Here is a 12010-nt window from a genome sequence, read left to right as displayed (position 1 = left end):
CACACACATGGTGTGTGCAAAGGAGCAGGCCTCTTAGGAGAGCCACAGTGCTGCTCTTTCTAGAGTAGAACCTTGGTGAGAGAGTGATTTGTGAGGAAGGTAGCAAAGACCAGCAGGCATTTCTGTAATAATCAATGGCAATTATATCATCTTCTCACAGATGTCCCTTGAGTGACAAGGATCAACAATAGTGAAAATAGCTACCCTTACTAAGCAGTACTGAGTTATAGACATCTTATATAACATCTTACTTAATCCTCACAACCTGTGTGTTTTGTACTATTATCTTCATTTACAGATGATACAACTGTTTCTTCCATGTTACCAGTAAGAAAATTACGTTCTGAAAGAAAACACAATCAAAGCTGGGACAGTCACACCTCCTTTACTCATGTTGTGACTAAACCAGTTCTCTTCATTATAACAATAACAACAACAAAGTTAAGATCCAGTTTTGGGCCCCAAATCTACAGGCTATCTTCTTCTAAGTTAAATTATTTTCTCTAAGTTAAATTATGTGGCTTCTTGTAAGTGAGAGAAGGGTGAGGAACACCAGTTACATTCCAGACACTGGATAAGCCCTTTAAGCCCTTTCCAAGCTTTCTTTTTTTTCTTTTTGAGACAGAATCTCGCTCTGTCGCCAGGCTGGAGTGCAGTGGCGCGATCTCGGCTCTCTGCATCCTCCGCCTCCCCAGTTCAAGCGATTCTCCAGCCTCAGCTTCCTGAGTAGCTGGGACTACAGGCATATGCCAGCACGCCCGGCTAATTTTTGTATTTTTAGTACAGACAGGGTTTCACCATGTTGGCCAGGATGGTCTCAATCTCTTGACCTTGTGATCCGCCTGCCTCGGCCTCCCAAAGTGCTGGGATTACAGGCATGAGCCACCGTGCCTGGCCTCCAAGCTTTATTTCATTTAATCCTCACAACTATGGGAGGCTCAGAGGTTGAGTAGCATGCCCAAAGCCACACAGTCAATAGGGAGTGAAGCTCAGGTTTGAATCGCACTTTGATTCTCAAGCCTGTGCCCTTTCTGCCTCCTTAGAGAAGTATAGTCAAGTGCAGTGGCATGTACCGATAGTCCCAGCTACTCAGAAGGATAGGAGATCACTTGAGCCCAGGTTCTAGGTTCAGTGAGCCATGATTGCACCACTGCACTCCAGTCTGAGCAATAGAATGTGACCTTGACTCAGAAAAAAAGGAAAGAGAGAAAGAGATTATCATTTGGAGTCAATGATATCTTCTGGTGACTTTATTTCTTCCTCATTTTCTGAAAATATCACAGCTTCCTTTACCACCTACCACAACCAAACCAAATTTTCAATTGTAAAGTTACTCCCAGGAAGCAAAGATTTTGTACAAAAAATTGTAAAAGCCTCCATTGTTTGGAGTCTCTTTGAGCTTATCTCCCAAGGAGTTATCACTTTACTTATCACATTCAACTTTCTATTCATATTCTGACAGTGAGCAGAGGCCCAGGACCAAAGCTTGATTTGGGAGATTGCTCAGTTTGAAGGGCACTGTGTTTAGTTTGTTTTGTTTGTAACTTAAATTTTGAATGCCTTTACTGAGGCAAAGTCTGCAGGGCCAAAGTCGTGCTCTTCCCTCCTCTCCTGGGGCTGGCTGCTGTTTCTTATACAGGCTGCCTTCCTAGCCTCTGAAGTCAATGGAGCTTGTAATGAAACATCATAATACAACTGGGCCTCTAGATGGTGACCTTCCATCATGCAGCACTGGAAGTTTCTGTTTACTGCTTGAGTTGATAAGATGTATCACTATTTTCCTAAAGCAGGCTTTCGGCAGTTACAGCTTTACCATAACTTTTTATAGAATGCTTATTTAAAATACTTTATTTGGCATTTAGAGAAACATAAATGGAACAATTATTTTTTGGTGTTCATGTGGAACCTTCTCTCTCAAGAGTAATGCTTAACAAATAGATACTGACAAACAAGGGCTTCCATGCAGATGATTTCATGGGAACCTGAAATAGGTAGAAACTATATGTTACACACTGCCCATGAGAAAATGGAAGTTATATTGAGGGATCTTCCACCCAACTTCAGAACCAGGATTACAGCCAAGATCTTCTCAATTCAGGTCTGGTGGCCTTTTCACTCCACTGAAGCTATAACCTCAGAAATATAAGGAGCAAAAACTTCAAGCTTTTACCTTCAGTGATTACAGACTTGTGTGGCCCAGGCTCCTGGACTTCTTCCAATCAATTATCTTTCTTTCTAATCTTGTCCTAAGACATTCTCAAAGTTTCTGGCTTGTTCCAGACGTGGCCAGTATACACCGGTTCTAATACAAGAGAAAGCCATGGTGTTCTTTCTTCTCCAAGCTAAATTCAAACTTTCTGTAGAGAATCCCAGCTTTTTTCTTGACTTTTTGATTTAATTTTTAGAAAGTTTTATGTCGGCATTCTTAATCTCCTACTTTCAACAAAATGTCTACTCCTTGATCATGTCTAGGTTTTCTTTTAGCATACTTGGACAAGTTCCTTTTATTGCATTTCATTGTTTTCTATTATGTCAGAGAACATTTATCCTGCAGTATTTTGATTAGAAATCATGACCCCTGAAACTTACTTTCCTGATAAATTGGAAACTTTTTTTTTATAGTAACATGAATGTACATACATACGTGATCCCTTTTGAGCAGTATATTTTAGGACAGATACCTTGTTTTCCTATTTCAAATAAGATGAGGAAGGTTACATTCATGGACCACAACTATAGATATTCAAAACTTAAATAAAATGATCCCCTACCATAGCTAGAGAAATATGAGAAATGTCAACCACAGTTCTTCACCCTCACCGAGGAAGTGGAAAAAACCCAAAGACCAAGTAGAGTGGAATAACTTCTAAAAAAAAAAAGCCACTGAGTTTGGTCAGGAAGAAGTAATCAGTGATCTTTGAAAAACAACTTTGAGAAATACTAAGGTTTGAAGCCAAACTTTTTAGAAAAAGGCTGGGAAGGAATGATTCAGGAGATTATAAAAAGGAAAAAGAGAACTGAGCAATGTCTTCATGAATGAATGGGAGGGAGATGGACTGAAGAATGGAACAGGGTACCACTTTTTGAGTCTCAGGGAGACTTGAAGGTATTAGAAAACAGAGCAAGAGGCAGAGTGAATTAGACTGGATGAAATTTTCAGAAATTAAAGGTATTTGAGGGAGTCTCTAGAGAGGTAAGCAAGAAAAACCTAAGCCTGGGGAGAGAGATTGGTTTCATGAAGAGTAAAGAAGTATTTTTTAGGTTCAGATCTGCTGTCCTGGCAGCCACCATCCACTTAGGATTTGTGAATCAAGCACACCTTATGTGTTACATGCATAGACGGATTACACTGACTGGATTTTTGTGTGTGTGTATTCTTCTATTCTCCAGGAGAAAGACAGCTCTCATAGCGGAAGGAGTGTGGTCATTTAGTCACCAGGCACACAGCACAACTTCTGTGGCTACTTCTCGGCTCCTGTGTGTCATCAGCATCACCTAGATTTCCAGCTGACTTGGGACCTGCAAGTCTGAATCTAACAGTTTTGGCTTAGATTCTGAGAATCAAATAGAAGAATTTTAAATACAAGATTTTGAGATTGGGTGTAGTGGCTCACACCTGTAATCCCAGCACTTTGGGAGGCTAAGGTGAGAGAATCACTTGAAACTAGGAGTTCAAGATCAGCCTGGGAAACATAGTGAGAACCCATCTCTACAAAAAATTTTTAAAAAAATTAGTTGGGTGTGGTGGCATGCACTTGTATTCCCAGCTGCTCAAGAGGCTGAGGCAAGAGGATCCCTTGAGCCGGGAGTGCAAGGCTGCAAAGAGCCAGGATCCCATGATCACACATCTGTTCTCCAGCCTGGGCAATAGAGCAAGTCCCCATCACTAAATAAAACCAAAAAGCCAAAAAACAAAACAGTTAGAGTGTGAGGAATTACCAACTGTAGTTTTAGCCTTGGTTCATGCTCTCTTGCATATTTATATAGTCTCTGACTTGTAATGGACCCTGACTGGAATGTGATTCCTCAGGAACTTAGTAGCCTGAGTCTTTCAGTAGATTACACTGCCCAGAACCATGGCCATTCTCAGAGTGAGAACTTGGGAATTTTTAAGAAGAAATCAAACACGTTTCAGGAAGAGGAAATCTATGGAGTATTATAGGGACATTCCCATGGGAATGTGTCTTCCTCCATGGCAGGTCTTGAGGGTCCTTTCTTGTTAGGAGTTTATCCTGCCATCCCCATGCCCAGTCCTGAGGTTCCAGTCAGAGATGGCACAGGAAATACCCCAGCCATGTGCCACTCATGGGCTATTTATTATAAGTGTAGAAAATCACAGAGAAGCAGTTTTGCACCAGCCTTGTTCCTGTGCCTTGTTTTCCTCTTGGTCTTTTTTACCTGTATATCTAATTTATATGTTCGTATATATTGTGTATTGATTGAAGTCACTTTCAACCCTTCTTGGGAATGACACAGTATATAAATAAGAAAGAAAGAAACAAACCATACCAAGCTGAACGTGCTGCCCCAAATAAATATCTGCTTTCCTACTCTGGTACATTCGATTGGATTAAGCCACCTTCACCACTAAAGTTCAGAGAAGACCCCGACCAACCTAGGGAGTTCTGGAGCTACCATTCTCCTGGCACTACTCAGCCTTTCAGAGTTGAGATTTCCCAAGCAGAAGCATCCAGGTAGGTCTTGCCACTCAGAGGGCCCCAGGAAGAAAGGATTGTATTTTCACTACAATAGGCTCTACCACCCACTCCCATTTTTCTCAGCTTCTTTGGAGGCTTCATGAATCCATGTGTGCTTGATGTAGAGATCCACACTGAGCAGATTGGAAGAAGATGGCCTGAGTGGAGGAGAGTGTGTGTGTATGTTCCTCAACAGTATCCTTATGTGCTCACTTTAGATCCTATTTATTGACATCCATTTTCCCCCAGTCTCATTAATTTAATTACATGTGGAGAAAATAGGTTAAATTTCTGCATTAGGTAGACTTCTCTGGGATTTTTTATTATTCATATGTAATTGGATGTAAATTAGCAAAAAATGTATATATTTACAGATAATGTAGACATAATATTCAGTAGGTGAGAGACTTCTGGTCTGGACAAGATGGCATTGTCCCATTTCTGCTGCTATGCCCTGCTAAGCACAACTTAATACATTTTGGAAATGGTACAGGAGAAAACCAAAGGAGAATTCTAAGGGGTGTTAAGAAGAAAGCAGGCTGGTTTGAAAACCCAGGACCAGAAGAACAGCACAGAGGCAGGGCATCTTATATCCCCCTAACTATCAGAAGGTGTTTCCTGACTTTCCATCTAGCAGCATAAGGTAGCCCAGTAGCTCATTCTTCCCCCTGAACCTAATGGAGTCCCTCTGGCAACCTCAGGCAGGGGGACTGATTGGGAGTCCTAAAAAAAATAAGTGACCAGGGGAAACCCCTTCTTCCCTGCTGGGTCAGAAACTCCTCTTTTCCAAGGAAAGATACTGAGGTGGACAGGAGGAGCCAGTATGAGAAACCTAGGAAAAACAGGTGGTCCAGTTGGGGAAGCCTTTTTGCACAGGCCTAACACTCTCCTCTCCTGCCCAGAGATACTAGGATCAGCTGGTAGAACCAGGAAAAGGGATCTGTCATAGCCAACATCCCTGAAGCCAGCAATCTGATCACAGAAGCCACTTTGTAGAAGCAAGACTCTCCTCTCAGGAGAGAGATCTGGGCAGCTAGAGGCACCTGCGGGATTTGTCATAGCCCGACCTCACCAAGAGATACCTGGCAACCCAGTCAGGGAAATTCCTTCCACCCTTTCAGGCAACACTAACAGAGACCAGTGGGAGCCCTAGATAAACCAAGCAACTAAAATAACACTACAAGGGCTCTGAAAATTAAGCTGCCATTAGAATTACAGCCCACAAAAGTGGGCTAAAACGGTATGCTAAACCTAAACAGAGTGACTTCTTGTAAAATAAAATATTTAAATAGAAATGAGTCTCCTAACATAATAGGCAAAGTATTCAGAGTGCACATCAAGAACCAATAAAATCACAACTTGAATGAAAAAGGCAATCAATGGATTCCAGCAGCGATAAACCAGATATTTGAATTATCTGATAAGAATTTTAAAGCAGACATCATAAAAATGCTACAACAATCAATTACAAATTCTCTTGAAACATGAAAAAAACAGAAAAACCTCAGAAAAATAGAAGTTTTATCAAAAGGAAACATGAAAATTATAGGACTGAAAAATACAATAACAAACTGAAAACTCACTGGATAGGTTTAATAGTATGGTAGAGATGATGGGAGATAAAATCTGTGAACTTGAGAACAGAACAATAGAATTTACCCAATCTGAACAATAGAGAGAAAATAAACTGGAAAAAATAAACAAACCTCAGGGACCTATGGAACAATAACAAAATATCCAGCATTCATATTATCAGAGTAACAGAAAGCAAAGGAGAAAAAGGATAGGGATGAATGAGTACTTGAAGAAATAAGGCTGAAAACATTCCAAATTATATAGAAGACACTAACTTAGAGATTCAAGAAGCTGGATGAATCCCACAGAAGAAAAAAAAATTCCATGCCCAGGCACATTATAAATTTTTGAAAACTAAAGACAAAGTCCTGAAAGCAGCAAGTGAGAAATAGTGCATTACTTGTAGGGGAACACCAATTTGAATGGATTTCTCATCTGAATCCATAAATAAGGAAGTGGCCAAATATTTTTTAAGGGATGAAAGAAAAGAATTGTCTCCTATAATTCTAGATCTGACAAAACTATCTTTTAGGAATGAAAGGATTATAAAAACATTCACAGATGAAAGAAAACTAAAAGATTTTGTGACTAGCCAGTCTACCCTTCAAAGACTAGCTAAAGGAAGTTCTTCAAACAGAAAAGACATTGTAAAAGAAGGAAACTTAGAACATCGGGAAGGAAGAAGAAACAATAGAGCAGAAATATGGGTTCATACAATAGACAATTTTTTCCTTATGGGTTTTAGAGAATATATTTTATGATTGAAACAAAAATTGGAACATCGTCTGATACTTAAAACAATGATATTTAAAGGTGGGGAATCCAAAGGGACCTAAATGGAAGTGAGATTTCCACACTTCATTTGAAGTGGTGAATATTGATACTAATACATTGGTATAAGTAGCATGTGTAACACCCAGAGCAACCACTCTGAAAACTATACAAAGTGACAAACTCAGAAGTATTATAAATAAATCAAGATGGAATCTAAAACATGTTTAAATAAGCTGCAGAAAGGCAAGAAAGATAAAAAGAAATGAGAACCAGAGGAGACAAATAGAAAATAAATAACAAAATAACAGACTAAAGTGCTAAAATGTCAGTAAATACCACACCTTAAATGTAAATGGTCTAAATACACCAATAAAAAGACAGAGACTGGTAGAGTTAAAAACCGTCCATAATCCAACTATGTGCTGCATATAAGAAACTTATTTCAAGTTCAAACACAGGTGAGTTGAAAGTAGAAAAGGGTAGAAAAAGATATATCACATACACATTAATAATTTTTTAAAAAAACAGGAGTAGCAATAGTAGTGTCTGATAAAGTAGACTGCAAAGCAAAGAAAATTACCAAAGACAAAGAGGGATATTATACAATGATAAGAGGATCAATTAGGAAGACACGTTATACTAAACACGTACAAACTAAACCACAGAGCCTTAAATACCTGAAGCAGCAACTGATAAAGCTGAAATGAGAAATAGAAGAATCTATAATTATGGGGAATTTCAACATCATTCTCCCCTTTTCCCAGTAACTAATAGAACTATGAAGTAGAAAAATCACCAGGATATGGAAAATCTGAGCCACACAATCAACAGGGTCTAATTAACATTTATAAGACATACCGCCTAACAATACATTTTTCTCAATTGCCCATGCACTATTCATCAAATAGAAAAAGACATAAAATATATAGTAAAACAAACTTGACAAATTTAAAAGAATTGCAATCATGTGCTCTGGCCATAATGAAATTAAACTGAAAATCTCTAACAAAGACAAGAGGAAACTCTTGAAACACTTGCAAGTTAAATAACATACTTCTAAATAATCTGCGGGTCAAACAGGGAGTCTCAAAGGAAATTAAAGGATACATGGATATTGGGGGAACCAGCCCCAAATATTTCAATGTAGGTTCTTTTCTATTTTCCCTAAGTGTCAGCCTTTCTGAGAAATAAAGAGAAAGAGTACAAAAACGAGAAATTTTACAGCTGGGTCTCAGGGGGTGACATCACATGTTGACAGGTTTCATCATGCCCCCAAGCCGCAAAACCAACAAGTTTTTATTAGCAATTTTCAAAGGGGAGGGAGTGTACGAATAGGGTGTGGGTCACAGAGATCACATGCTTCAAAAGGCAGTAAAATATCACAAGGCAAATGGCAGAGCAAGATCACAAGGCCAGGGCAAAATTAGAATTGCTGATGAGGTTTCATGTCCCACTATGCACGCATTGTCATTGATAAACATCTTAACAGAAAACAGGGTTCAAGAGCAGACAACCAGTCTGACTACAGTTCATCAGGCTGCAATTTCCTAATCCTAGCAAGCCTGAGGGCACTGCAGGAGACCAGGGCATAGTTTATCCCTTATCTTCACCTGCATAAGACAGACACTCCTAGAGCGGCTATTTTAGAGGCCTTCCTCTGGGAATGCATTATTTCCCAGGTCTGTTCCTTGCTGAGAAAAAGAATTCAGCATTATTTCTCCTATTCGCTTTTGCAGGAAAAGAAATATGACTCTGTTCTGCCTGGCCCTGCAGGCAGTCAGACCTGATGGTTATCTCCCTTGTTCCCTGAAAATCACCACTATCCTGTTCTTTTAGGATGCCCAGATTTCATATTGTTCAAACGCACATGTTTTACAAACAATTTGTACAGATAACGCAATCATCACAGGGTCCTGAGGCAACATACATCCTCAACTTACGAAGATGATAGGATTAAGAGATTAAAGACAGGCATAGGAAATTATAAGAGTATTGATTGGGGAAGTGATAAAAGTCCATGAAATCTTCACAATTTATGTTCAGAGATTGCAGTAAAGACAGGTGTAAGAAATTATAAAAGTATTGATTTGGGGAACTACCAAATGTCCATGAAATCTTCACAATTTGTGTTCTTCTGCCATGGCTTCAGCCAGTCCCTCCATTCAGGGTCCCTGACTTCCCGCAACACATGGAACATTAAAGGATGGGTCAAACAGGGAGTCTCAAAGTAAATTAAAAGGATAAATGAAAACATATCAAAGTACGTGGGATACAGCTAAGAAGAAAAGTCATAGCACTGTATACTTACATTAAAAATGAAGAAAGGGGCACTTGATCTCTCATGTTGCCCACTTGGCCTTCTTCCAAGTATACTTCCTTTCATTCCTTCTCTAAAATTTTTAAATAAACTTTCACTTCCCCCCCAAAAAAAGTTAAGAAAGGTGTCATATCGATAATTTAAGTTCCTACTTTTCCTCAAAAAGAGGAGCAAAATAAATCCAAAACAAGAAGAAAGAATAAAATAGTAAAGAGCAGAAACCAATGAAATTGAAAATAGGAAAATCTTACTAAAAAATACAATGAAAGGAAAATATGGTTCTTCAGAAAACTGTAATAAAATCAATAAACCTCTAGCAAGATTGACAAAAATAGAAAATGAGTCACCAATATGAGGACTTAAACAAGAACTCTTATTTCAAATACTGCAACCATTAGAAAAGATAATAGTATTACATATGACTTTATGCTCATAAATTTGACAATTTAGAATAAACGGACCAATTCCATGAGAACCACAAACTACAAAAACTCAACTAAGATGAAATAGACCATCTAAATAGCCCTATTATTATTAAGGAGATTGAATTTTCATTTAAAAATCTCTCCAAAGGCCGAGCGCAGTGGCTCACACCTGTAATCCCAGCACTTTGGGAGGCCGAGGTAGGCAGATCACAAGGTCAGGAGATAGAGACTACACTGGCCAACATGGTGAAATCCTGTCTCTACTAAAAATATAAAAATTAGCTGGATGTGGTGGCACATGCCTGTAATCCCAGCTACTCAGGAGGCTGAGGCAGGAGAATCACTTGAACCTAGGAGGCGGAGGTTGCAGTGAGCTGAGATCATGAGACTGCACTCCAGCCTGGTGACACAGCGAGACTCTGTCTAATGAAACAAACAAACAAACAAACAAAATCTCTCCAAAATAAAATCTCCAGGCCCAGATGGTCTCACTGAGTAATTCTACTAAACTTTTAAAAGGGAATTAACAACAACTTTACATAATCTCTTCCAGAAAATAGAAGAGGAAATATTTCCCAATGTATTTAAAAGGCCAGTACAAAGTCAAAGACATTACAAAAAACAAAAAAACCTAAACATCTCTCCTAGAATTAGAAGCAAAATCTTTTATAGAGTATTAGCAAATCTTTTAATACACCATGAACAAGGGGGATTTATTCCAGATAAGCAAGCTTAGTTCCCAGAATAGACCAAACAATCTTGAAAAATCTTGAAAAATAAAATTGGAGGATTTACATACTTCTCAACTTTAAAATACACTATAAAATAATCAAGATAGTGTGGTATTGAAATATTGATCAATATGACATAAATTGAGAGTCCAGAAAAAAACTCCTATAGCTGTGGATAAATTGATTTTTGACAAAGTTGCTAAGGCAATTCAATGAGGCAAAGACAGTATTTTCTATAAATGGTGATGGACCATTTGGTTAGTCACATGCAAAAAGATGGATTTAGACTCTTACACCTTATACAAAAATTAACTTCAAATAGACAATAGATCTAAATGTAAGAACTAAACCCCAAAAAGTATAAGAAAATCTTTTTTGTCCTCAGGTAAGGCAGAGTCCTTAGATATGACACCAATAGCATAATCCTTAAAAGATAAAATGTATAAATTCAATTTTATCAAAATGTAAAACTTTTGTATTTCAAAAGAATACCATTAAGAAAACAAAATACAAACTACAACTTTAGAGAACATATTTGCAAATCATATTTCTGATAAAGTACTTCTAACCAGAATATATCAGGAGGGCTTACAACTCAATAATAAGACAAACCCAACTTGTTTTAAGTGGGCAACGTTTAAATAGAGACTTCATCAAAGAAGATATAAAAATTGCCAACAAGCACATGAAAAGATGATATACATCATTAGGGAAATGAAAATTAAAACCACAGTGAGATAACACTTCATAACCATCAGAATGGTGAGTTAGTCGGCTAGGGTTGCCATAACAAAATATCACAGACTGGGTGGCTTAAACAACAGAAATTTACTTCTCACAGTTCTGGAGACTGGAAGCTCAAGATTAAGGTGCCTGCAGATTTGGTTTCTCCTGAAGCCTCTTTTCCTTGGCTTGCAGATGGTAGTCTTCTCACTTTCTCTCTTGTATGTCCTAATCTTTTCTTTCTAGGACACCAGTCAGATTGGAGTAGGACATACCCTAAATAGCCTGATTTTAAATTAACACCCTCCTTAAAAGACTTATTTCCAAATATAGTTACATTCTGACGTACTGGAGGGTTAGTGCTTCAACATATGAATTTGGGGGACAGGGATGCAATTCACTCCATGACGTGGTAGGCATATCCATGGACTTCTGTAATAAAAGGGAATAAATTACTGACGTGCTGCAACATGAATGAGCTTCAAAAACATTATATTAAAGAAAAGAAGTCAGATACAAAGACTACATATGAGGTGATTGTATTTGTACAGAATGTCCAGAAAAGGCAAATCTATAGAGACAGAAAGTAAATTAGTGGTTGCCCAGCACTGGAGTGGGAAGAGATGGTAAGTGAACATGAGGGTTATTTTCAGAGTGATAGAAATGTTCTAAAATTGTTTGTTATGATGGTAGAACAACTTTGTAAATTTACTAGAAATTGTTAACTTGTACAATCATAACAAGTGAATTTTCTGATTTGTATATTAC

The 12010-nt window shown here is 38.2% G+C and overlaps 1 protein-coding gene across 1 annotated transcript in view; it reads left to right on the top strand.

Moving 5' to 3' along the window:
* Window positions 1-4526, top strand: part of ILDR1 (immunoglobulin like domain containing receptor 1) — a 36598-nt gene extending 32072 nt beyond the window's left edge. The window contains exon 8 of the mRNA XM_010370527.2: window positions 3391-4526. Within this exon, the coding sequence (XP_010368829.1) occupies window positions 3391-3432 (42 nt within the window). The 3' untranslated portion in view covers window positions 3433-4526. The remainder of the gene's footprint in view (window positions 1-3390) is intronic.
* The last annotated feature ends 7484 nt before the right edge of the window (window positions 4527-12010 follow it).

This window comes from Rhinopithecus roxellana, chromosome 1 (genome assembly GCF_007565055.1).
Source record: "Rhinopithecus roxellana isolate Shanxi Qingling chromosome 1, ASM756505v1, whole genome shotgun sequence".
Lineage (NCBI taxonomy): Eukaryota > Metazoa > Chordata > Mammalia > Primates > Cercopithecidae > Rhinopithecus > Rhinopithecus roxellana.
The sequence above is the reverse complement of the archived record's forward strand: the minus strand, read 5'-3'. Positions and strand labels throughout refer to the sequence as shown.